This window comes from Heliangelus exortis, chromosome 22 (genome assembly GCF_036169615.1).
Source record: "Heliangelus exortis chromosome 22, bHelExo1.hap1, whole genome shotgun sequence".
Taxonomy (NCBI): Eukaryota; Metazoa; Chordata; class Aves; order Apodiformes; family Trochilidae; genus Heliangelus; species Heliangelus exortis.
In genome coordinates, this window is record NC_092443.1 from 9,058,979 (window position 1) to 9,085,064 (window position 26,086).

At 48.3% G+C, this 26,086-nt stretch overlaps 1 protein-coding gene across 3 annotated transcripts in view; it reads right to left on the reverse strand.

Annotated features, from left to right (window-relative positions):
* COL5A1 (collagen type V alpha 1 chain) overlaps window positions 1-26,086 on the reverse strand; it is a 143,135-nt gene that overhangs the window by 12,024 nt on the left and 105,025 nt on the right. For all 3 annotated transcript variants that reach the window (XM_071765701.1, XM_071765703.1, XM_071765702.1), the window contains exons 30-60: window positions 24,424-24,531; window positions 23,787-23,840; window positions 22,533-22,586; window positions 18,531-18,575; window positions 18,199-18,252; window positions 17,250-17,294; window positions 16,551-16,604; window positions 15,979-16,032; window positions 13,474-13,527; window positions 12,141-12,248; window positions 11,839-11,928; window positions 11,686-11,739; window positions 10,721-10,828; window positions 8,876-8,983; window positions 8,228-8,281; window positions 7,560-7,613; window positions 7,248-7,355; window positions 7,101-7,154; window positions 6,903-7,010; window positions 6,722-6,775; window positions 6,253-6,360; window positions 5,179-5,232; window positions 4,784-4,837; window positions 4,296-4,349; window positions 3,799-3,852; window positions 2,981-3,088; window positions 2,504-2,557; window positions 2,355-2,408; window positions 1,771-1,878; window positions 1,258-1,311; window positions 653-688 (exon numbers count right to left, since the gene is read on the reverse strand). In XM_071765701.1, the coding sequence (XP_071621802.1) occupies window positions 653-688; window positions 1,258-1,311; window positions 1,771-1,878; window positions 2,355-2,408; window positions 2,504-2,557; window positions 2,981-3,088; window positions 3,799-3,852; window positions 4,296-4,349; window positions 4,784-4,837; window positions 5,179-5,232; window positions 6,253-6,360; window positions 6,722-6,775; window positions 6,903-7,010; window positions 7,101-7,154; window positions 7,248-7,355; window positions 7,560-7,613; window positions 8,228-8,281; window positions 8,876-8,983; window positions 10,721-10,828; window positions 11,686-11,739; window positions 11,839-11,928; window positions 12,141-12,248; window positions 13,474-13,527; window positions 15,979-16,032; window positions 16,551-16,604; window positions 17,250-17,294; window positions 18,199-18,252; window positions 18,531-18,575; window positions 22,533-22,586; window positions 23,787-23,840; window positions 24,424-24,531 (2,160 nt within the window). The remainder of the gene's footprint in view (window positions 1-652; window positions 689-1,257; window positions 1,312-1,770; window positions 1,879-2,354; window positions 2,409-2,503; window positions 2,558-2,980; window positions 3,089-3,798; window positions 3,853-4,295; window positions 4,350-4,783; window positions 4,838-5,178; window positions 5,233-6,252; window positions 6,361-6,721; window positions 6,776-6,902; window positions 7,011-7,100; window positions 7,155-7,247; window positions 7,356-7,559; window positions 7,614-8,227; window positions 8,282-8,875; window positions 8,984-10,720; window positions 10,829-11,685; window positions 11,740-11,838; window positions 11,929-12,140; window positions 12,249-13,473; window positions 13,528-15,978; window positions 16,033-16,550; window positions 16,605-17,249; window positions 17,295-18,198; window positions 18,253-18,530; window positions 18,576-22,532; window positions 22,587-23,786; window positions 23,841-24,423; window positions 24,532-26,086) is intronic.

The following is a 26,086-nucleotide window of genomic DNA, read 5'->3' on the forward strand; positions in this document are numbered from 1 at the left end:
CTTTCTTCCTGTCCCTTCAAGCACACAAAAGGAACCTCTTCCCACCTCACCAGGAAAATATTTATTTGGGTTATTTTCAGTGCTTAGGTAAAAGAAAATATTTGGGGTGAAGACCTGAAATTTTGCTAAGGCTTCCTACAGAGAAAAGATCTTCCAATGTACGAAAACGCTAACCCTCCAAACCAATCCAACAGTTTTGCAAATACAAAAATAAGCAAAACCTTAAAGTTAATAAAACGTCAAGTTTTACATGAGGAAAAAAGACTTCAAGAAGTCACCCAAGAGGAATTTTTAGCTGCTTGCACAGGAGATGTGCAGCATGAAACTTGCTTCAGCGCCGCGTTTCTCGCCGAGCTCTCGGCTTTCCAGCTCCCCTCCTCCTGCCTCCCACTCTATTTTTAAACACCCCCAGCTTCCAGCAGAAGGTTTTCTCCTAAGGTCTCTGCACTGGGTTCCTCCTTAGGCTGTTTTGCTGTTCAGTGAAGAACAGAGTGTGCAAGAGAAACCTTGCCCAGTGATCATCTCGGGGCTCAGCCAGCCTGGAAAGGCTGCGGTCAGCTTGGGCTGAATGGCACTGATGGGGGGAGCCAGGGCAGGTTACACACTGAGTAAAAGCTCCTCAGCCTCTTGGTTTAACACTGTTTATACTCACTGATGAGCCTTTAGCACCTTTGGGACCAGGTGGACCCTGTGTAGAGAAAAACAGGGAAAGGAGTCAGTGTGTTTCCCAGCAGAGAACTCAGTCTCCCCTTGGAGCAGTGTTGGACAAGGTGGGGTTTTAAAATCAACTTTCTTTCTCTTTTCACTTCTCACCTCCCCTCAATTTCAGTGTTGCTTTTATTTGCCCTCCCCACAAAAAGCATTTGTGTCAGAGCTGCACACTCCTGCCTGGATGGGGACTGGAAAAGCTGCTGTGTGATTCCTGTAACCTGGAGCTGATCCCAGCTCCCTGCTGAGGATGCCCAGGAACAACCAATGCTCTGGTTGTAGATAACCCAGAAGCAAGGGGGAGAGAAACAGGTGGGTAAATTTCCTGGGTTAATTTCCCTGCCATGTCCCCTCTCAACTCAGGTGTCCCCCACCCAGTTGCTCCTGCAACTCAACCAAATGGTTCTAATGGGCTGAGCTGGGCAAACCCATTCCCATCAACATCCCCAGCCAAGGTCAGGCCAGAAAGAATGTTCTGGGTGTCTCTGGGAGCACCAATGGGAGTTCAGGAGCTCCTGAGGAATTAAAAGATAATTATTTGTCCCATACCGGTAATCCTGGTGGCCCTGGAGGTCCAATTGGTCCAGAAGGACCTGTGATACCCTGAAAAATACAAGCAGAGCAAGGGTTTCCATGTGCTGGCATATAACTACACAAGTAAGATTTGCTCACAGGTGACCACAGTTGGAGGACTCTGTTCAAAACTGGAGCTGTTTTTAAGCATGTGCACAGTCCAGAGAAGAGCTTGGCCTTGGGATCTTGTATCTCCTTTGGGCACAAAGTTGTAAAAATCAGTCCTCTTGATGCATATTTATTGTTACCAAGGTTATTTGACTCTTTTCATCCGACCTGGGGAATCTGCTTTCCTCTAAAATGGGTCATTTTGGAGCATCTCTTCATTTCGTATGTAGAATAAACCACATTAATATAGAAAAATACTCCTCAGAAATTAGCAAGAGTCTCCTGCCAAGGTCAACCATCTCTGCTGTGCTGAACCTGCTGAAGGACAGCAAACCCCACTGCTCAAAAGCACATTCCCTGAAGGTCTTATGAAATACACACCTGCTCTCCTTTGGGTCCTGCTGAGCCCTGGGGGCCTGGGAGACCTCTGTCCCCCTTTTCTCCCTGCTCTCCTGGAGGTCCAATAAGACCAATTAAACCTGGATGACCCTAGGGGAAAAGAGCAGATGTTAATTCTGATCTCTCATCAGAGGTAACTGAACACCAAAGCTCCCCAGCAAAGACATTTTTAGACACAAACCAAGGATCTAAGGTGTCAGAAGGCTGGAGCTACCCCTGACACCTGGGAGCAGGGCAAAGCACTGGGTTTCTGCAACCCTAAGTTCTACAAATATAGAAAGAGAATTGCTACACTACTCATTTTGTGCCCTAATACACAACAGATTGATCCTTACAGGATAAGAATCCTGCCCTAAAGCCAGGTGTTTGCATCCTTTAGGGCACACACACAACTCTCCATCTCTCCTTAAAGATATGTCCAATACTTCCAGAGTATGAGAGAGAGCACCAGGAGCTGCTGGCAGTCCTCAGCCTTGCCCTATCAGATTCAATGACTTTGTTTTTAATTTTTTCCCCCCAAACCCAGACATCAGATCCCACAGCAAGATTTTGTGAACCATTCTCACCTTCTCCCCTTTAGGACCAGAGTCTCCTTTAAGACCAGGCAAACCCGGAGGGCCCTTTGGGAGACAGGGGGAAAACAAAAGAGAATTAATTCAGATAAAGTGCATTCACCTGCAACAAAAGCTCACGGAATTTGATGCTCTGGACATACCATTGGGCCTGGAGGACCATCTGGGCCAGGAGATCCTGGGAGACCTTGTTCACCCTGTAAAACAGAGCAATTCCCTCACAAAAAAGAGCATTGATACCAGCAGTGCTCCCAGCTGGGATTATTCTGATTATTCACCTCTCCTCTGGCCCCTCTGCCAGGGACTCTTTGCCCTGACTTCTCACAGATGGGAAAGGTAAAAGGATTTATGTTCCTTTCATGCTTAAAACTTTACTGGAAAAGTGACTTTGGAGCTCATGGAGAACGGGTGAGCAGACCCAAGGCTCGAAGATGCTGGGAGATGATTTTCATCATAATATTTCCACTAAAGCTGTTTTCTCTGCTTCCAGGCATTTAAGCCCAGGCAGAACATTACACTGGAAGAAAGGCATCTTCCCAGGTGGATGGGTTATGGTAAAGCACCAGGACCAACCCTGCCCAGCAGCTTTCTCAGACTTTGCTCAGTTTGGGAATACTCACAACTGGCCCAGGGATTCCTCGAAGGCCATCGGGGCCGGGCTTCCCTGGAGCACCTTGGGGACCAATGGGACCAGTCTTCCCAGGAGGTCCTTCCAAACCAGCTTCACCCTAGACACAGCAGAAAGTAGAGTTTCATTTGCACTGGGGCCTCAAACAATCCTAAATGTGCTGTGGCTGCTGCCAGGATGTCACAGAGAAGATGCAGCTCCATGCAGAGCAGGTAAAACTTTCTGCTCCTTGATTTTCCTGCTGCTCCCACTCCCTTAGGCACTGAGGAGAAGTCACCAAACTCCTCCACTCTTCAGCCTTGCCTATTTCTGCTGATTTCCAGCAGAAACAGCCTTTGGGCTACCAGATCTCCAGAGCAGACAACTTTCCTGGGCTCGGGCCAGGGAGATGAGCTAGCAGAAGACATCCTCCACCAGCAGCCACAGCGAGATGTATAATTTGCAATCCCACTCCACATTTCCCCACCACCCCTCCCAGAACCATCACAGCCCAATAAAGCTGTGCTTGCCCTGGGAAGGCACCCAGGGCTGTGCACATCACATTATTTACAACACATTCGACTGCCTTTTATGTCACTTTGTCATCTCAAAATGAAGAAAACATTTCCACGACTTCACCAAGCCCTAATTATCTCCACAGCACTTATTAAAAGATGAAACATAAACAGAGATTTGAGGCCAGTGGCCCCCAAATTTAGGCTAATTTGTTGTAGCATGCAGTGACATCAAATCCCTGCCTTTCAAACTCTGATGTTCTCAGAAGATGCACACAAAGGATGTGGTAGAAGTGAAATCCCATTCAGCTCTTACCTTGGCTCCTTTCTCTCCTTGCCTCCCTTCAGGACCAGCAGGACCAGGAGGGCCCTAGAGAAAGCACAAAATAGATTCAAAACACAATTAGATCATGCTGCTCTGCAATGGTCTGCTGGAATTAGCAAACTGATGCTACAGCCCCAGGGAAGAAGACAAAATGGAGACAAATATCCCTGAAAAGCTTTTTAAATTAGCTCCTTGCTAAATGAATCCCTGGGCTCTACTGGGCTGGAAGAGCAGGAGGACCTCATCTTTGTATTTTGGGTGCTAAAAAACCTAAGAAAAAATCCATGGGATTCAGTTGGCAACTTCCCACCAACTCTCAACAGATGTGGATGGTGCAGTAATTTTTTTTTTTTTCTGTTTTGGTGGGTTTTGTTTGATTTTTATTTTTTACATGCTGCTGCCTTGCATTTCCTGGAGACCTCATGATAACATCGGTTTCAAAAAAGAAGGAGTAGATTTGGAAAAAAACCCCTAACCAAGCAGCTTACCCTTTTTCCTGGAGGTCCAGAGGGGCCTGGCTCTCCCGTGGGACCAGGGGAACCCTAGATGGAGAAGGGATGAGAAAAACCCATAACTGCACCACAAGCCACAGGAAAGAGGAGCCAACATCTCAAAGTCATGATCCAGAGTTTGTGCTAAGTTGAGGGGTGGGTGACCAGGACAGCTCCTGACACCTCCTCGGGGTGCAGGTGGTATCTTGTTTTATCCCTTCCCACCACGTGGAACCAGAAGGCACAGCACAGGGAAGAAGGAAAGTTTGAGATTTTTTTCTCTTTCCATGAGCTGATGGATGTCAGGATGCATGGCTGAGCAGCCAGGGGGGTGGCAGCAGCCAGGAGGGACACCCATGGGGGGACCAGGGCAGCAGAAGCTGGTGGGAATTAGGTGCTCTGTGTCCTTCTGTGTTAAAAGTCCTTGGATTTGCACACAGAAACCACGGGGACTGCTGGGGATCAAACTTCATCCCATTACTCACAGTCTGTCCAGGTTCGCCATCGTCTCCTTTGTCACCAGGGGGACCATCTTGACCCTAAAAAAGAAGAGAAACCCCCACACAGCCATGGTTGGGGTGGGAATGGAGCTGAGCAGTGTCAGCAGCAGCAAGTCTGGTTCAGTTGATCTTCATGTCTCAGACACCATCCCTCCCCATCTCCTGCTGGGAACACTGGCCAGCAAGCACCCTGTGCCAGATGCTATGGAGAGCAACGTTCCTACAGCTGCTGCCCCAAAGGCTGTAGCATGGTCAGACAAAACAGAGAGAATTCCTCCTTTTTCCCAAGTAAAGGAAGAGCGAATGCCAGAGGAGCTGCTGGTGAATCAGCAGCACAAAGAGGAGGAACCTAACTGCCCCTCTGGGACACAAACACTTACAGCTGGACCAGGTTCTCCAGGAGGACCAGGGTCACCAGGGAAACCAACTGGACCCTGCAAAGAGAGAAGAAGGACATCCCCAAGTTAGAGATGTGGTACCTGAGGGATTGCAGAGCACTAGTGCCAACTGCTGCAGTGACAACGTGAGGAGTCACCCCATGGAGCAAAACCCCAGTTCTCTATCCTCAGACACAGTCCTAGGTCACATCCCATCTTTGCATCTTCAGTAATTCCACCCTGATGCAGCCACTGGTTCAGCTCTGCATCCAGAGCAAAGCTCCAGTGTCAGGGCTGGAAGTTTCACTGGGTTTCTCCTAACTGCATCAGGTGAGTGACAGTGAAATCCTCCCAGCTTGGGGGGGAAGGTGCAGATCAGAAAATTTTGCTTTTGCTTCCTCCACGCCGTGTAACATTTTGGGCACGAAGATCCTTTCAAAGTGCTTAACAACTACAAGGCTTCACCATTCTTCTCCACACAATGTCTGCTGTGTACTTCAGATGATTCGGGGGAACAGCTTTCAGACCAATAATGCCATATCCTACAAGCCCATCTGTTAAGAGAGATGACTAACTCCCCTGCCTCCTCTGCTGCTTCATGCCAGCTTTGCTTATCACAGAATAAATTTCTTCAGCCAGCAAGCATCAAAAGAAGCCGGCAAGATAAATGCTGTGCTGGTGTCACGGGGGATAAATCAGTATTGCTCTGCTGGCTTCAAGAGAGCTACAGCAATTAGCAGCAGCAGGGATCCCACCCTAGAGGTACAACTCCCAAATTCACATAAATCTTCACTCGGGTGCAGAAGACCTTGGCAAAACCTGAGCTCAAGTGCAAAGTGGCCCTGCTGCCCTCCCCGTCCGGGTGAGATTTCTGATCAGCTGCAAAAAGGACTCATAATTCAAGTATTGCTGGGAGATCTGGTGCAGCTGGGTCTTTTCCTCATTAGCACCCTAGAGAAGGGGACTGATACCATATATCACTAGAGGAATAATTCTCTGGCTGGTAAACTATTGCAAATTTCCACAAAATTCTCTGGAGAACACCTTTTCATGCAGCAATCTGGAGGGGGTACTTACAGGGCTGCCCTTGGGACCATCATCACCTGGTGGACCTTTGGGACCAGGTGGACCAGCAGCACCAGAGGGACCTGCTTCCCCCTTTTCCCCTCTTTCACCTTTGGGACCCTGTGAAGGACAAAGGGTGTTCCTGTTATCTAGGAAAACAACTTCCCCATCTCATTATTCTTTAATCAATTCTGAGCAAGAAGCTGTGTTTGCCTCTCCAAACACAAGGAGATGATTTAACAGTCCCTTCCCACAAAGATTAACTGGTGTTCATGGTGTTCAGCCGTGGGCAGTCCACACTTGGTGACTAAATGTTAGACTATAAATACCCAGCAACGTGGTGATGTGTCACCCCATACCCAACCCAAGGATGTGGCTGATTCCATCCCAGCAGCCCCATCCACAGCTGCCCCTTCAGCACCCCTGCACCCAGGGGACACCACTGAAGGAAAGATCTTCTCCATCACACCAAGATACTTACTGGGAGGCCAACCTCTCCAGGAAGACCAGGCTCACCAGATTCACCAGGTTCACCCTACAGAAGGGAAAAGAGGTGGAGCAGTTAGATTTCTGCAGGGTTTTCTGCTGATGGAGCCAAGACCTGACCTGAGTCCTGTTGCAAACTCTTGCTGGCTTCATTTAGGGTTTTCTGGCTGCTTTACCTTCTCTCCTACTGCACCAGGATTTCCTATTCCCCCGGGAGGACCCTGTGGGCCATCTGCTCCTGGTGGTCCAGATGGACCTCTGGGTCCAGGTGGGCCTGGCGGGCCCTGAGAGAAAAGGGAGACAAAATTTAAGACTTATTTCTTGGAGCAATGTCTATGGCAGTGCTGAAAAAAAGAAGCATGAAACCATCTTACCATTTGCCCAACATCACCAGTCTCTCCCTTCTCCCCAGGTGGTCCGGGCAAGCCCTGTGGAGGTGGAGAGGATGAGTTTTAGCTGGGAACATCTCACAGCCCCCCAGCTCTCATTACCCTAAACCCATCCCTGCTGCTGCAAATTACCTGCAAGCCCACAGGGCCGGGGGGACCAGGGAAACCTCGAGGTCCTTCATCACCTTTCTGACCAAAGAGGCCTTGCTGTCCCCTGGGACCTGGCTCTCCATCAGCACCCTACAAAGAAAGAGTCTGACACAGCTTGGCAAAGGCACCAGGGAGGTACCAAACCCCATCCCCACCAGCTGATGGGGCTGATGAGCCCCCAGCTCATGCCCTGGACATCAGCAGTGCCAGGCAGAAAGTGCTGATCCTTGTGGTGCTCCCCAGGAGATTTTATGGGAAGAAAGGGAATTTCTGTTAACAGGGGACAATACTCACAGCTGGGCCTGGTTGACCAATAGGACCCTGGGGACCGGTGGGACCTGGTGGGCCCTGCCATGAAACAGAAGAGCAGTGGCACTGTTAGGATCACAGAGTGAAAAAAAACCACCTGGAAAAGGCAATGCCCTTCAACACAGCCTCTAGGAAGTATAAATTAATTCCCTAAAGAGAGAGGAAGGACGGGGTCCAGACTCCCCAGACACAGCAGCATCCCTCAAGCCCTGGTGCCAGTGGCACAGGGGACACTATGAGTGTGGGTTTGCCCAAGCAGAGCAATCTCACACTGCTCAGTTCTCTCTAGATGCTTCTGTCTTATTTATTTTCTGTTCCTCAAGCTCTGAGCAGCACATGAAGGGTGCTGCAGGGTGCTATAAGAAGCACAGCTGAACACCCAACTCTAACGGCGAGGGCTGCTGAAGTTTCACAGCTATTAGCACAGTCCATGGGTGACATGGAAACATCTCAGACTGTTCCTGGGAGCTGGAGGCTCACACTTCAGGCACTTGCTCTTTTTTTACATCGTGTGGGCATTTGATGAAGCAAAGGAGGAGATGAAGCAACGACAGAAAGAAGTTAAAATGATACTGGTTCCTGTTTCCATCAAGCCCCACAGCATGGCCACGCTCCTCCAGGGGAGCAGCTGTGCAGATGTCCCCCCTACTCACCTGCTCCCCTTTGTCACCCTTGCTGCCCTTCTGGCCAGGCTCCCCGATCTCCCCCTGCCAGGTACAAAGAGTACAAAGTTAGTTCACTTGGTCACCATGTCCATATCTCAAAATATTCTCAATCAATAGTCCTGTGTGGCTGCACACCCATCCCCAAGGATGCCAGTCCCCCCAGAAGTACCCCAGAATGTTCTGAAATGGGTCAGAGATTTGGCCATTCCAGGTGAAATCAAACTTCTGCATCCTGACACTTTCCTTTGCTGCCATGAGGTGCAAGCAGCATCATTTTGCAGATCTTGTTAGCAGCAGTGAAGGATTCATCCCAGCTGATGTTTTCTAAGAATACTCCAGTCCAGAGGGGCTTAATAAGAGGGTGGGGACAGCTAATTAATTTGGAAAGGCCAGGTGCCCTGGTACAGGATTTGGGGAGGAAAACTGGATTTCAGCAAGTGGCACAGCTCTGTTTCCCTGCTGCTCTCCAGACCAAACTCTGCTGATCTCCTGGGGTTCCAAGTGCCAGAAATATCCCTGGTGCCAAGCCCAGCAGCAAACCCAACCCAAGGTGGTGAAAAAGGAGCTTAGAGGCAACAGAGGACATTGCCCAGGTCCTTCCCAGAGAGACCCTGCCCAGCAGGGAGCTGCTCCCACCTTGTCTCCATCTTCTCCAGGGGGTCCAACAGGACCTGCTGGCCCTGGCAGTCCCACTGGGCCCTGGATGCCATCCCGGCCAGCTGGTCCTTGGGGACCCTTCTCACCCTGGAAGCAGAAGAAGCAGAGAGGTCACACAGAGCTCTTCTCCCTCCAGCCAACCCATTACATCCCATTAACGTTTTATTCAGCTGCTAATGACCCCTGCTTATATGGGCAGGTAGAGCAAAACCAGTTCCAGCTGATATTTCATCAGGCTCTCTGTGTTGTCTGAAACAAGGCAAGATTCTTATCTTGAGAGAGAAAGACAGAACAAACAAATCTAAGTAGTGAATACCCAGACCACAGCTGCAATTTCACTGCTATAGCAATATAATCAGATTTAATCTGAACCCTCTGCCATCTCTCTCTGGATGACAAACAAGACCTCAACTCATTTTTATTCTTGTAAGCCAGTTTTTATTGATTCTGGTCCTGGCTGCCCCAGCACTCATGGGCTGCTCCCTCCCTGGCTGCTCCCCAACTCGTGGGGGTTTCTCAGGAGGCCCCAAGCTCTCTCCTGAACTTCTGCACAAAGGAAAACACTTGAAGTGAATAAAGCAATTTCTGCTGCTTAAACATCTCCCATTACCCTTCAGACCTGGAGCCTTCAATCACATTTGTTTGTTTACAGGAACTCAACAGTGAATATTTTTCAGTTTCCTCGTACATAATTTAATTGCATCTGAATCCTGGGATGCTCTATGCTGAATAATTAGATGCCACATAGATTGCCTATTCATCTATCCACAGATACATCATGTAGGTACTTGGCAAGACAGATGTTCATAAAGCTGATTCACCAGGAAGCCCTTGCCTCTGGACTAGCTGCTGGAGTTTTAATAAGCCAGCAAATGTGGAAAGCAGTGGCTGATAAACACTTGTGATAACAACCATCCATCACCCTCAGCAGCCCCGTGGTGTCTGAAACCACCTCAGCCAGGGCTTGTTTCATGGAATCACAGAATAATCTGGATTGGAAGGCAACTCTAAAGGCCACCTAGTCCATCCCCCCTGCAGGACACCCTCAACTAGATCAGATTGCTCATGGCCTCACCTTGAATATCTCCAGGGCTGAGGCTTCGAGCCCCTCCCTGGGCATCCCGTTTGGCTGGGTCTGAAGCCCAGTTTTAAGTTGGAGGGAGGTTTTTTGAGCCCCTGGAAAAACAGTTGGGTGCAAACGAGAAGCTCAGTCTTCCTCCTCAGGCCTGGCAGGGTGCTGTGCTCTCGGGGGACAGAAGTAATCCCAGCAGCCCACTCCCTCCTGCCTGCACGTGACATTTCCCGTGCGTGGCTGGGGAGCGAAAGACGCGGGAGCGCGCGGGGGCTGGTGACAGCGAGGGACCATATGGCAGCACTCAGCTGGGAGCAGCTCTTTCCAGCAGGATGCCTGGGAATGTTGATGCACGCAGCATCCTGGGAAAAGGAGCCAAAGCCTGGGCAGCACCTTGGTCGGGGCAGAGCGAGGGCAAAGGGTTGATTGGGCTGAGCGGGAAGGGCTGCGGCTGCTGCATCCTTGGAAGGGGTGATGGGGTCGGTTCAGCCCCCTGCACACAGATCTGTGCCTTGGCTGGATGGCATCTGGAGGTCACACAGGCTGTCATTTCACCTGGCCTCATCCCTTCTTGTTGCCTGAGGAGAGTTTGATCCCTGGGACCACATCCATTGAGTGTCCATGCACCCAAGATGAGACCACCCCTTCCTAAACCTTTTATACACAAACCCAGAGAATGTCTCCATGCTCAGCTTCCTACTAGGCACACTTTTAGTTGATTTTTATATGTTCATTTTTATACTGGTACTTACTGGGGCTCCCTTTTCACCTGCAGGTCCTGGAGGTCCCTGGGGGCCAGGTCTCCCTGGCAAGCCTATTGGGCCAGCTGATCCTGCAGGACCACGTTCACCAGGAGAACCCTGTTCAGAGAAGAAGGAAGGAAGCATTAGGGATGGAAGATCCTCCTTCCCCCTTAGCTGTCTCCTCAGTACCACCAGGAGCCCCAGCAGAGATGCCTCCTTTTGCCTCCACTGGGAGAAGAGCAACCTTGTACTTGACAGACCAGAGGCTTTGGGAACCTCTGAAATGAGATTGTTCACATAAATGAGGTACTATTCCTCCAATTACTATGCTTAGGGTCTTTTTTTTTTTTTATAGTTAAAAACTTTTTAAGTACTCTACTTAAGGACTCTACTGAGCTTCACCTTTACATAGAAAGAAAGAAGTGCAGCAGCAGGATGCTGCAGTGTGTCATCTGTAAGTGAGCACATCTGCTGGGGTAACTGCCATGTAAAGATGTGGCATCATCAGCCCAAGAGGTCCTACAGCTCTTTTCTTAATTAAAATCCTTGGAAGAGCTTAGTTCTACTCTGGATGAGACAGGTAGCTCAGTTTCTGGGAGGGATATAACCAGCTTGGAACAAGAGCATGAGCCACTTCATGACCAATGCAGCAGGGGGGGTTGGATGATGAGTATTTTCTTCCAGGAGAGCTGCACTGAACATGGGTCTCCAGTGAGGAAAACCTCCAGAGGGAAAGCTGGTGCCTTAGGAACAAAAATCTCAATGCCCTGAGTCATCCCTGTTCCTTTGCCTTATCACGTATGTTCACAGATGGCATGTGTGTCTTGTAAAAAAAAAAAAAAAAAAAAAAAAAAGCAACATCCAGGAGGTCGTTAGTGTAAAGGAAATAAAGGATGGAGGCCTGAGCTGTGACTAACCCTCCCTTTGGCCTTGTAAATGTGTTCAGTGGTGGCTGTGAGGGCAAGGATACTCACTGCTGGACCTGGGGGGCCTGGGGGACCTTCGTTGCCTTTCAGCCCTGGAGAACCCTGAAGGGGAGAAAACAAAGTCATTTGGGGAGGTGAGAGCTGCCCCCACCAGCTGGGCTTCCAGCAGCCCCCTGGCAAGACCCTGCAGCCTCTACTCACAATGGGGCCAGGGAGCCCTCTCTCTCCTGGGAAGCCTCGTAAGCCTGGGGGACCATCCTTCCCTGGAAGGCCAGCAGGACCAGGGTCTCCCTGCAATGACAAATGGATGAATTTATCAAATATAAAGTGATAAATTGCTGAGGATCTGCAGGCTCCAGAGACCCAGCCTCTGGGCTCAAGTCATGGTGATGCACTGGAGAACATCTTGTCTTGTCTGAATCACCCCTCTCCTTCTCTGGGAGAGAAGCAGGCATCCAGGCTTGCAAGGAAGGTGAAGAATCCAGCAGGCTGCTGGTCCCTACCTTCGTTCCTTCTTTTCCAGTGAGGCCAGGAAGACCTTGTTCACCTGGGGGACCTGGAGGGCCTGGATGTCCTCGCTCACCCATTGGCCCAGTCTCACCAGTTGGACCCTGAAGAAAACAGAGGTCAGGGAGAAGGTGGGGATCAGCAGAACAACCAAGGAAGGAAAAGATGCATCCCTACGCTCCTTAAATTCCAATGGGATGGAAGATCCTCTTTCCCCCTTAGCTATCCCCTCAGTACCACCAGGAGCCCCTGCAGAGATGCCTCCTTTTGCCTCCATTGGAACAAGAGCAACATTGCACCTCTGAAATGAGATTGTTCACATAAACGAGATACTATTCGATACTATTCCTCCAATTATTATGCTTAGGGATTTTTTTTTTTTTTTATAATTAAAAACTTTTTAAGTACTCTACAATCTTATACAGGGCATAAATGATGGAGCAGGCTTGTACCACATGAGAGTCCCTGCACCCAATGTGCACCAACGCTGACAAGGGGAGTGTAAGGCCCAGTGCAGAAGGCTCCTCACATTTTGGAGGACAAAAAGCCACATGTAGAAAGCTGTCACATCCCTGCAGACTGGTGTCCCCTGGGAGGGTGGCTGTCACTGGTGTCACTTAGTGCCAGCAGAACACTAACGCCGCACTCGCCTGGCAGCATCACCCTGAGAGAGCCAAAGGAAATCCCCCCAGAACACAACTTGCAAGTTGGGGAGACAGGGAACTGCCCCTCATCAAGGGATTTACAGATCAGGGAACTTTAAACTGAGGACAAATTAGTTTGTAATTAAAAAGCAACCTCCCTGGCAGCTGGGGGGAGCAGACTCAACCCAAAGGCAGCGCTCAGGACTCTGCCTGCAAAATGGGTGCCCCAAACCTTTCCTGTCCCCACCTGAGGGTGACAAATCCTGGTTGTGCACCTCCTATTCCCAGGTTGCACAGAGCTCGTTGTGGCTACAAGAAACCAGCCCAACTCTGGCAGACCCAGCAGTGCTTTATGTTAAAGGGGGATGAGCTGCTTCCTAACTCCGTGTACATCTTCATAACTGTGTGTAAGAGCACTTAACACATTTAACTTTCTGCTTGCTTTAGGTTTTTTGGTCAGGCTGTGGGTAGCTGGCTTCTCACTCATCCTACACCAACTTTACACCAAGGTAGTTCACAGGAGCCACCTCATTTTCAGCAGCTTTCAGGCTTGCTGCCTAAATGCCATCCTAATGCCTGGACAAGGTGGGCTGGGAGCCCCTGGAGTAATTTCACACCTTGGCCAGGAATTTCAAAGCCATCAAGCTTTCTTGCTACCCCTGGAAGAGGAGGTTTTGTTTCCTACCTGAGGGCCTACAACACCAGGGGGTCCTGGAGGGCCAGTCTTGCCTTGGAAACCCTGTTAAAGAAAGGGAAAAGAGAAATTAGATGCTATTTTTACTGAAGGAGGGCTCCAGTGAGGGTCACAGGATGCCACCAATACTGCTCCTCTGGTGAAACTACTGACCAGGAGTGACTGGACACCCCAAAACCAAAGAAACAAGAAATCAAACAGAGAATGGAAATTATGTGCTTCTACATATACACACAGGGGCAAAACAGAGGAAGAAAAGGATTCCCAAAGCTCAGCTCTGCTGTTTTGATGCAGCTGCTGGGGGGTTTGGCAGCAGGATTGCCCATACATGCATCAAAAAATTTGCTACACTCATAAAACCTACAGAGAAAAAGGCTGTTAAAAAGTCAGAACATGAGAGTTTCTTCATGCTGCACACTTCTTAATAACCATTTCCCTTCTCCTGCCCCCTGTTCTGGTTTAGGCTTAGCCCCCAGGAGCTGGGAGTCTGGGTGAGCATCTTCCACTTTGGGCACTGGCAGCCCCAGTCTCCAGCCCCTCTGAAACCCAGAGCCCACCAGCCTCAGGGGCTGCAGGAACCTTTATTTTCTTTATCAACAGCTGTTGAAAGAAATGACAAATGTGCTTCTCTCTAAATGCTGCTGCTGAGGAGCAAAGTCTCCATGACAGCTTCTTCCAGTGACATTCTGGAGAGTGACAATAACCAACTGTCCCCACTGTGATTGTTTGGCTCTCCTAAGCCACTCTTTTAAAAAGCACATTAATTATCATTCTTCCTATAGCGTGCTGACAAGCTTGAGAAATGGCATCTAGGGCACACAGACTCTGTTCTCATTGCCACAGAAGATGATCAGATAAATCCTCAGCCAACGGGAATGTGTCATGCTAAAAAAAACCAACCCACAAACTACTCCATGCTATTTTATAGCTGTCTGCAGGTCACAGAAAATATCCTGTCACTGATGGGGTAATGGCAAAACAGCTTTGTGAAAGAATGTACAATTTAAGCTCTTATCGTGGAAAAAGGTTTCAGCCAGTTTTGTGCAGGACTTTTCCTATTAATTTGAAGAAAGGGGTTTCCTTTTATCCTGCCTGAGCCTTGGGCAGAGTTTTTAGTGATTTTCTTCTCTTTTAGATCCAATCTTTTTAAATTTAATGTGGCCAAATGTTTCATTATCCTTCAGTGTGCCTACTTGCTACTAAATGAAAAGTAAAACGATGGGAACTATTTGACACAGATTTCAAGTTTAGGTTTTCTTCTGTGAGGACACAGAGGGAGCTGCTGATGTGGAAATAACATTTCAAATACTTTTTGTGTTTCTCTCTTTGTTTTTTAGCTCTGTGTGATGAGGGCAGGACAGAAAAGAGACTTCTGCCACCTGGGCCTGCACCCCAAAAGGGTTCAGGGGAAAGTGATTTTTCCAAGCTTGTTGATGGCACAAATGAACAGATTTGGGGTTTTCTGGAAGCATTCCCCTTTGGTAGACAAACTACTGCTGTAATGAATGAAGCAGGCTATAGGGAATCCCTACATTTCAGACCCCAAATAATTGAAAACCCCATTTCCAATCCCATTCTTGAAGATTTGAAGTTTGATGCTTTATTCAGGAGTTGATACCAGCAGACACAAGCAAAGTTTTTGCTGCTGCTGCTCCTTCTTCTAATTTGAATGTAGGTGTCCTGGAAGTTGCAGATAACTCAGCAAGGGAAAACTAAATGTCAGAGTCAGGCTCTGGCAGGTGAAAACTCTTCTCTTCACCTTTAAGTTAATCCTGGCCCGAGGAGTGGATGTTCAAAAATGCCACAGCCACTGCATTAAAGTCAGTCTCAGAGAGTGTAAATAAATACCTGGTGTTGCACTGAGCAGTATTTGCATTGCCTTGCTTAGCAAATGCCAAGCAAGTTAATTAAACTGTTGTGTGAGAGGAAAACAAAAAAACCCACATGATGTGCAAAGCTTTTTTAATGCTCATTTGCCAGGGAAGGCAGTGAAGAAAAATGCAAAGCTGAGTAGAGGAAGGTGTTGGCTTGTTTGTGGGGTTTTTTTTTAAATTTTCCTGTAAAATAAACAGAGAGGAAAAAAAAAAAAAAGAAAAGAAAAAGAAAAAAGAGTCTATCTGCTAACATGCAGCATGAGGAGAGGGGGACACACCAACAACAGCCAGTGAGCTGGAAAAGGAATTAACATCTCCCCCAAAATACCAAACAGAAAGATAATAACTACTGAATGCAGAAGAGCAGATGGCAGGAGGGTCATTTGGGCTTCAGAGAGATATGAACTGATGCCCAAAAATCATCATGAAATCATCATGAGAAGCACCCATCCTGTTCAGGAGAGGGTTCCCTCCTGCAGACCATCCCATGGAGGGACACAGACCAAGGGCACCAACCACGTGGCCACATCTCCCCAGAAAGGTTCACAGAAAGGTTCAGAAAAACCAACTGGAAAGATGAGGCTCAGGACTTATGATCTGCCCAAGAATTTTGGCTACTTACAGTTTCTCCTCTCTGGCCAGGGTGACCAGGCAATCCATCCTTCCCAGGAGGACCCTACAGCAGAAAACCAGAGGGAGAATGAACATGACCAAGTGCTCGGCAGCAAAACTGAGAAGGAACTGAATCAAACCCACCTGCCTCCTTATTCCCATCCAGTGAAATGGGGGTGCTTAGAACCCCAAAAGCCCTTTCCAACACATCTCCCAAAGGAAAGATTTATGTTACAGTTCCACTGCAGGAATGAGTTGTCCACCACAGGGAAGGAAACCACTCCAAAAAGGTTTCTGAGATCCTCACCAGGGTATAACAGTAGCAGAGCCAAGTGCTGTCCTCTCAGTATACAGAGGGAAAATAAAGACCAAAGGAACCAGGAGAGATCCCAGTGATATGGAGTCATTAGGAAATTAACATCTACAGTCAGCTGCAATTTACTTGGCTCTTTAAAATCCTAATCTGTGGGGTTATCCTGCTGGCTCAGTGATTGGGTGTCACTGGAGAAGTGGCTGGGACTGTGCTGGCATGGAAAAGGTTTTATGGATTTCTCTGCATGCTCTAGGAAGAGGGTTACTTACAGGGGGGCCTTTTGGTCCAGGAAATCCAGTCGGTCCTTGAGGCCCTGGTGGTCCCTGGGATGTAAAGCAAGCCAGAAAATATGGTTAAAGAACCTGGAACAATTTCTTTTTTAAAGTATTAGCTCTGTGTGAGCAGCAGCTGAGCACAAAGCTGTGACAGCCACCTCCTTCTAGCCCAGATAAATGCCACAAAGTGCCAGATGCAACTGCATGGCACCACCACTTGAAATAATTCCTGGGGAGCTAAGAACCCCTGGGCATGTTTAACCAAGTGGCTGATCAAGCTGCAAAAGCACTGAAACATGGAGAGGGACCACAGCCTTCCTGTGACTTTCCCTCCCAGTGCTATGGAAAACAGGTCTTGGCCCTCTTCTGCTGAGAGGGAAAGCAGCACGAGGTCCTGGAGGATCACCTCCTCCAGAAACCAGGGCTCAGGCTGTCTGCACAACACCCAGGGGTGACTTTTCCCACGGAGTGATGCTCACCCAGGACATCCAAGGTCCCATTCAAGTCTTCCTTGGAGAGCTCAGCAAGGAGCTAACTCCTGACACCTCTCTCCACAAAACCACGTTTCATCTCAGCTTTCCAACCAGATTTTTCCTTTCCACCACCTCAGCCCTGCCAGCCCCCCTCATGTGCTGGGTTACAGAGACAGGGCTGAGCCCTGAGCCCCCTGCTTTAGCACCCACCACCTCTTACCCTTTCACCAGGAGGACCAGGGGGGCCATCACCACCGGAGTTGCCCTTTTACAAAGAAACAAAACAACAAACCATTAAAAATACATCCCCACCATCAGAGCTGCTGTGCACAAAGAGGTCAAATGGCACCAAAGCCACAGGGGACACCCCACCAGCTCCCCCTGCTCCTCTCTATTAATAATTCTCCATCAGGCGCAGCCGCCGGTGACGAACGAGCAGCTGCTCATTCCCCCCATGTTGCTTCATAAAAATCCAGGAAAGATAACGTCAGCGAGCTCAGGATATTTCCATCAGATAACAGCCTCCCTCAGAGAGATAAATGCTGCCACACAGACGAGGTGTTTATCAAAAATTCATCCCAACACAAAGCTGAGACATTTATTTTTAAAGCCGGCGGCGCGGCCACCAAAGCTTTGCTTCCCTCGTGCCCAACACTTGATGGGCACTTCGTGGGTTTCTACACCAGGTTCTGGAGCTGAGAGTGCCTCCAGATTGGCAGGCAAAAAATGAAAAATAAAATAAAAAAAGGAATCCCTCGTTTGCCAAGGGACCAATCGTGGGCGCAGGGTCTGTGTAAAAAGTGGCTCAGCAAGGTCCTGGAGACCCCCAGCAATGTGTGCCCCTTCTCCATGGCTCAGCACAAGGTGGTTCAAATATCACCAAAATGGCAAAGAACAGGGCTTAGGAGAAGTGTCAGTGGATGGCAGGGTTGTGTTGGTCCCTGACATGGGGGGGGAATCCCTCTGCTCCTGGTTGCAGTGGCTGTTAATTGACTGAGATGTGGGTCAGCACATCCTCAGGACCTCTGCATATGATTTAAGGATGAATTAAAAGCCATTTGGTTGGGTAATGAAGCTCAGGAGAAAAGGGAGATGGAGGGCAACAAACCAGGTGGTTTCTTACACCAACACTTTTTAGAACAATTCCAACAGACTCCTCAGAACCTTACCTTTGGGCCAGGTTTCCCAGTGCTTCCCCTGGGGCCTCTCTCCCCACGTGGACCCTTAAAAACACACAAAAGATGGAATTTTAGCCCTTCTTCCTACCCACAGCACTGCACTGTGACCAGGCAAAGCACTCAAGGGGCTCAGCATCAGCTCAATGAGCCACCCCACAGAAGTCTCCATCACTGCTCCTGGAGCTCTGATCTTCCCATGACCTTGAACATCACTGTGTGGCTTTGACTGCTGACAACCAGATCCCACCCAGTGAGGACAGAAATCAAATCACACTTTCTCCTGGGCTTAACAGGCTTTGAAGGAGGAGGAAATGGATCCTTACCGTGGGACCACGCTGCCCCCTTGGACCTGGCTTGCCAGGTGTGCCCTGGAACAAAAAAGAAATGAAGAGGAGTAAGGTGAGAGACCCTGAGGCTGAGCTCACAGCTGGGGAGCCCACAGTGGAGCCTTCTGCACATGAACCACCCCCAGAATCTCCCTGGTTCTCATTTGCAGTGAGAGGGACCACAGCAGCTTTGCTTTCATCTTCTGCTCCTTGTATTTATTTGAATTTATAATGCTTGGGCAGGTTTAGGTGGTAACCCCAACCCCCAGGTGACACCAACCAGCTGAGGGAAGAAATTTCTTAGGCATCCCAAGTGCTTCAAAACCCACAAAGACTTGCAAAGAGGAGGCCACCCACTCTCTCCAGGCAGCCTCCTAAAACACCAGCTAACATACCACAGCCAAAAAAAACCAAACCAACCCTCTTCAACCCTTCCACCCCCCAAACTTATAACCCCTTTTTTTTTTCCACCAATCTCTGCTCATCCCTTCACCCAGCTCCAGAAGAGGGGAAAGTCCTGACCCCAGCCAGGACCTGGGCAGATTTCCTCCCCTACAAACAGGTTTTGCATCACCTGGACTGGGCAATATTTCAGGAGTGGCAGTGGCAGAGCAGTGGTCCTGCTCTGAGCTCTTATTTTATGCCACCCAACCTAATTAAGCTGCTCCACCTATTTACAAATCTTCCTTCATCTCTGTGAACTTGGTGCTAAACAAGTAATTGAAGAACACTGGTTTGCAGCAGCAGGCTCATGGGATGTGACAGATGCACTCAGCTCCCTGCAATGGGGGATTCTGATTAATTCTGACAGAAAAAAGACCGAGACTGCTGGGTCCTAAATCTGGCATCACATTAAGCTCCATTACCCTATGCCTAAAAGAAAACTAATAGCCTGGAGCTCACTCCCTGAAAATGCTCTTTTGGCTTGTGTCAAGTTACCAAAAAAACACCCCCAGGTTTAACATTCTTCCTCTGGACCTGCTATTTTTACCAATCCCCTATTAAAGGAGAGAAGAGAAAGAGTTGCTTTCTATGGAAGGAACCCAGGATGCTGAAAATAGAATTTGCCATTTTCTGCCCCAAATCCATCATCTCATAATCTTGTCTTCTCGTGTTTGGCACTCATTAACCAGGCAAAGATGAAACAGGAGCTGGAAAACTTTACAATCAACTTTCTTCAAGCTACTAAAATTAGTCCTGCTGAATCCTCCTTGTTCTGCAGCTCTATTTAGTAAACCCTGCTGGCATACCAGTTTTGAATTAATTACAAAAATAGTTTTTAAGTCCCCCAGTTAGTTTTCCTTTAGCTACAGGAGGCTAAATTCAGAGCAGGTGGAGGGGAGGATGTGCCACTTCCCTGCAGGTAGCCCCACACACTCCTCTCCTTCTTTCTCAATTCTATTTTTAAGCAAATTTCCCCTCTGCTTATTGGTATCATTAATCATGCATACAGCACTCTGTGCTGCTGCAAAGAATTTATATAGCCCTGTAAATGCACACAGACCTATATTTTTCAAACAGGCATACTGAGGGAAAGGCATCTAAATTCAGATTATTTTCTAGGCACCCAAATAAATGGTTGGATTTTGATACATCCACCCCCCCCTCCCCCAAGGCTCTGTCAGACCAGGCAAGCAGGGAGATCTATCACCCTCTGCTAATGGCAGAGGCTTATTAACTCTAAAAATAAGACTACTTATTCACATCTAACTATTGATTTTATGAGCAGGTTTTGAAAACGTCCCAGGGAGCTCCCCCAAGCTGCAGGGTGAGAATGGTCCCTCGCCCAGGCACTGCTCCCCACGAGTCTGGGATTATTTAACAGGTGACTTTTCCCCCCAAACCTACTTTTTCCCCCTCCCTTTTTAATGTTTCCAAGCCCTTTCGTGCAGCTGACCAGCCATAAAGTGGTGGCTTGCACTTTGGGAAGCTCTTGGCAGTCTCTGCCAGCACCAAAATTCAGCTGCTGGCTGGTTTTTCTCCTGGACCTTTGGGTTTTACCCTTTTTTTAATATTAAATGAGTTGGGAAGACGACTTGGATTGCTGAAGTAATGAGCTGGAAAGCTTAGTTCCATTCCTAAATGATGATGATTGTAAGAAAAACGTGTGATTCACATTCTTTTGGACACATAAACAATTGCGTGGAGCAGGAGAACAGTAATGGTGGGTAAAGAGAAAAGACAAACAAGTGTATTTTGGTTGTTTTAGCTGCAAATTGGGTTACTTCACAGGGTACTGGAGCAACAAATCTTAGAAACTCCCTTTCTTGCCTATATTTATGGAGACATCCTCATAAAAAAAACAAATTCAGCAGTCTCAGGAGAAACAGAAGGGGATTTATCAAGTGTAACTCAGAAAGGCTTAAATTCTGTTGATGGTCTCCACTTGGTTGTGTGGTAGGATCCCAGCTCAGTCTATCTTTCTCTATATAATTGCTTTTCACTTATTTCTAAGTGGATACTTGGGAGCAAAACCAAGTGCAAGCTGCTGGATATGGAGTAAAATGCAGAAATGGTCCCATCACACATTGGAGAGAGAGAGAAAAAAATTAAAATTACCATAAAATTAACCCATGCATTTCTATGTGACAGCAGTGAGCATGATTTAGGGGTTGGGATGCCAGTCCCTGCCCCAGCTTCCCACACACAAAAAACCCCCTAATTCCCATTCCTTTACACCAGAGATCCTGGACTCTGGATCCTTCCCAGCAATCCTGCTGCCTCCTCAATCCCTCTCAGCCTGGACACTGCCAAAATCCAACCAGCTTAACCTTTGGGGAGCTGTTCCAATCACATCACCAACCACATCCTGGGGTCTGCTCTGCTCTTTGAAAGCTTTCCCATCCCTGAAAGCTTTCCCATCCCAACCATCTGGCTCTCCATCCCACCAGAATAAAACCAGAGAAGATGGAGCAAGAGGGATGGGGCTGTTTGGGCTCCTCTCTGCCCTGCTGATGCCCTCCCTCTTTTACACCACCCAAAAATCCAGCCCAGAGCTTCTATTGCTGTATATTTGATAAGGTGGTTGGGTAATTATAGGGCTACAGTGAATTTAAGGCTGTCGTGGCAGCTGCCTGATTCATGGCATCCCTCCTCCCACCCGCAGCAGAGGATGAAATGAAAATTATTCAGTGGAAAAAAAGAAAGGGGGGTAGAGGGTGTGGATAAAACCCAAATTTCAGTGGCATGATATTAATGTAGTGTGAAGTGATTTATATTTTCTGGGCTTCTATCACACACTTCTGTTAGAAGTCATTTGTATTTAAATGAGAGTAACAAGGAAACTAATTCCACTCCCTCTCCTCACTCCCCCTTTTTGTCCCTGGGACCAGAGCTGGTGCAGAAAATAACTTTATGTTTGTACTCTGAATCCTCTAATTCAAGCGTGGCTTCCACAAAAAAAAAAAAAAATCAGCAGTGAATTCAGACAATCCCTGCTTGGGAGAAAAAGCTGTGGAGGTGGGGTGAGAGGTGGTGACCAACATTTGAAGGGTTTTTATGAATTTAGAGCAGTTCTTCTTGCTCAAAGGAGGAACTCAGAAAAAGGTTTTCATCCACACACTTCGAATCTCAAGTTGGGCTGAAGATGCTTTGTGCTGCTTCTGAACAGATTCCCCCCTCTCTAATAATTACCATTAATTAAAAAGCTCTTTGTGCCCTGAGCACAGCCTGACAGTGAGAGAAGGATTCTGAGGTTCTGAGAAATTTCTTAAAATATCTTGAGGGAAATATTCACGGAGTTTAATTGGGAAGCTGGAGCCTGCAGAGCTGACAGGGCTATTCCTGGCATCCTCCTCCTCTCCCAACAGCTGGAACCAGGAGCCTCTCCCCAGCCCTGCTCCAGGGGGTGTAAGGAGCTGGGATGACCCTTCTTAGAGCATCCTCTTTGACCAAAAACAAGCAGAGCATCAGCCCAGCAGCTGCCTGCATCCCCCACCTCCTCAAGGACCTTTCTTTGGAAGGGAAAAAATCCCCCAAAACCAGCAAAGTGGCTCTTACCCGTGTGCCCTTCTCTCCGTTGGCTCCTGGAAATCCTGGGAAGCCAATTGAGCCCTTGGGGGAAAAAAAAAAAAAGAAAGAGAGAGTGGTTCAAGAGACAGAAAGGGGCAGCAGCTCTGCCCACCCACACCAGGCACCCACTGGCCTGGAATAACCCCCAGCCAGCACCCCCTGACATCCCCAGCTCCCAACCCTTCTCTTTTTAAACCTTCCTCGAATGAAAACAGAACCAAAGCCAGGCCTGAAATGACCTCAAGAAACTAAATTTCATCCAAAAATAACAACAGAAAAAAAAAAAAGAAGTCCATGCTTCATTAGGAGTCACTGCAAAAGCCTAGGGTTGTGCCTGTGCCTGGGGAACAGGCAGGTTTTTGGGTTTTAGCTCCAAAGTCAGTGTTGCACATGAAAATTTAACTCCTAGCTTGTTCCTTTCTGATGTGAGTGCCTGGACAATAGCTGCTTAAAATATGAATTAGTCAAAGAAATGAAAAAAACCAAACAACCAACCAAAATCCTACTCCAGATGTAACACACAAATTTAAAAAAAAAAAAAAAAAAAATCAACACCACAACCAGGAAAGAATCTCCTGCAGATAAATATCTCAGTGTTAAACAAGCCTGCTGGTTTTTTCCAAGCAATGAACATGAATAATAAAACATGATTCTTAAAAAAAAAAAAAAAAAGTTAACAAAAACATAAGTTTCTGAAGTCTCCAGGGTGTGTAAAAACTGGGCTGCAGCTTTAATCTGTGTAGTGGAATTCACAGTTTTAATTAAAAAAGAGCAGTTGAAAATGGCCCAAATGAAGGTGGGCGTGTAGATAAGATGGAGAAGATGTTTGCAAAGCTGCAAACTGCAGTTTTATTTTAATTGCAGGGAGACCCTGATTCATTAGCTATTCTCCTTAATTAATTAGTTAACACCAACACAGATCTTTAAAAAAATACAGAACATAATACAAGGAGGACTATTATGCCTGCTATGAGCAGGAAAGCTCATGGGGAGACTGTTCCTATCATCCCCATAGCTCCATCCCACTGCTTTCAGGAGACTGAAATGCTGCAGAACCAGGCACTGATTTGCACCAGCTGGGGGTTGGCAGCTTTTTTTTACCCATTTACAAACTTGTCCTGCCTGGGTGGGGGATGCTGCCCTTCCCCTTCATCCCATTAGCTCTGGTTGGCATCCCCCTGGGAGCATCCCCCCCAGCACACCCCACACCTCTCCCCAGTTCACCCATTCCATCCCAGTTACCTTTGGGCCCTGCCTGCCCGGGTAGCCAGGCAGTCCTGGAACTCCAAGTTTTCCCTGAAACACAAGGAAAAATGTGTTAGTGTGGCAAGAAAGACCTCAGCAGCAATTCCAGAGCTGCACCAGGGGAAAGGGGAGATGCCAAGGGCAGAGAAGTCAAGAGCCAAGCAGAGGTGCCATGGAATGAAGGCATCAGGGCACTGGGAGCATCCTCTGCATCCTCTGCAGAGCAAATGTGTCAGGGACCCAGCAGAGAATGGTTATTTTTTGCTCTGATTTTTTTTGGTTTTTTACATTTTTTCAACTGGGTGCACCTAGAAATTAGACTGGAGGCCACCACGCTTTTAGTTTCTCCACTTTCTTGTCCTCTGGTATATTTTCAAGCCATTGTACCCACACAGATAAAGAGACCAATGACTGCAGGAGCTCAAGTTCCACTGCTGCAGTAAAAACATCTTCTCTGGGTGCTGGACCACTCAGGCCACTCAGCACACAAGGATCCTGCAGCTCCTCTTCATCCCTCTGCCATAAAACCATCACCCCTGTGCTGGACACAGCCCTGGGCCACCCACCTGAGACACCCAAAGAAAAGGGGGGTTTATGTTTAAAACCCCAGGGAGGTTTTATCCTGGATTCTCACCTTCTCTCCAGCAGGACCAAGAGGACCAGGATCTCCATTGGGGCCAGAGCGACCTTTGGGACCTTCTGGACCATCCTCACCTCGGGGACCAGGAGGGCCAATTTCCCCCTGTTAAGCACAAGAAAAGCTTGGATGGGGCAGGCAGGTCCCAACCCTTTGTGCTTGCTGGCAGCAAGACACTCCTGGCTGCAATCAGATACTCTGAAAGCTGAAAATCTTCACCCAGAGGCTCAGAGGAAAATGTCCCTGAGTGAATTGCAGAGAGTTATTAAAGTTATCATCTCCCACAACACCCATCTTCCCCTGTGCCCCCATTTTCCCACCTCTCCCCCAAAGCATCCTTCAGCAGGTGTGGCTGCAGCCCCTTTCTGACACCTCCTGGTCCCCCCGTGGCACCGTGATGGATGAGCAAACCTTGGGAAGTGTTTAAGTGAGGCTTGCACCAGGCAACTGGAGAAGACAGACAAGGCTGGAGCTTTGGTGCTACAAATGGTTGGGAGATCTGAGAGGGGAGAGGACTGGGCTATTGCTGTGAATTGTGGGGACACAAAACAACAGTTGTCACTTTGTCACACAGGGTCACAGGAGAAGCTTCTGTGCCTCAAACACTGGCAGCTCCTTTCTCAGCTCTCCAGCAAGTGGATGCAGATTTCTCTGGGAGGCTCTTGAGCACCCCTTGGCTTTTCAGCATTCACCATAAACCACAAGGAGTTTGTTGGTGGGAAGAGGAGTCAGGAGCTTTGTTTGCAGGAGCTTTTGTCTCCCTGCACTTGGCAAGGACAGGAGTCACCTCCCCACGGTGTCACCTTCATTCTTTCTTCCTTGGCAAGAAGAGGGGGCTGAGGAAGCTTGAAATCGTTTCAGCTCTTCAATTACACAATTGTACACCAGGAGAAATGGAGGATTTGACACCTACACATCTAGAAGCCTTGGTGCAAAGCACTTTTTTTCCCTCTGAACGTGGGGATGAGCTCTCTTGATTCCTGGGAGGGCTTCAGACCTTGGGGGGACACCAACCCCTGGGTACCACATCACTCAGGAGATGAAGACAAGCCTGTCCCCAGGGCATCAAGGCTGGACAGACATGGTGCTGGGGCAGGGGCTGCCCACATCTGAGCAGGGTCTGGGGGTGATTTCTGTCTTCCACTGATTCTAGAAGCAAAATCCTGGGTGGAAAATCTGTCCTGCTGCTGGAGTCTGACAGAGCCTGGGCACTTGTCACAGCTCTGCTTTGCTTCCCATCAAAGTGTGTTCCTGGCAGCTTCACCCTTCACACTGATGCTATGGAAGCACATCATGCTCAGCAAATAAAGATACCTACCAGCCCCAAGATTTAATATTATGGGAGAAAAGAGATACTGGGGGGAAAAAGTGTAATTCAGCTGGATCATCCAGTCTTCTAAGCAGTCAAAAGCAGCCAGACAGGGCCCTCTTCTTACTTGGTTTTATTTTACCTGCTGCATGGGATTAGCAAATTCAGGGATTTACAGCTGCTCTGCTTGACATGAACATGAAATTCCTGTGTTCTTGCCTCAGGATCCCACGTAGCAGAAGGACTCCAACAAGTCCCCACCTTGTTGCTCTCCCCCAGCTGAACTTGCATGATAAGACTCAGGATTGAGAGGGAAAACACCCCCAGACCACATCCCTCAGAGGCTCTTAC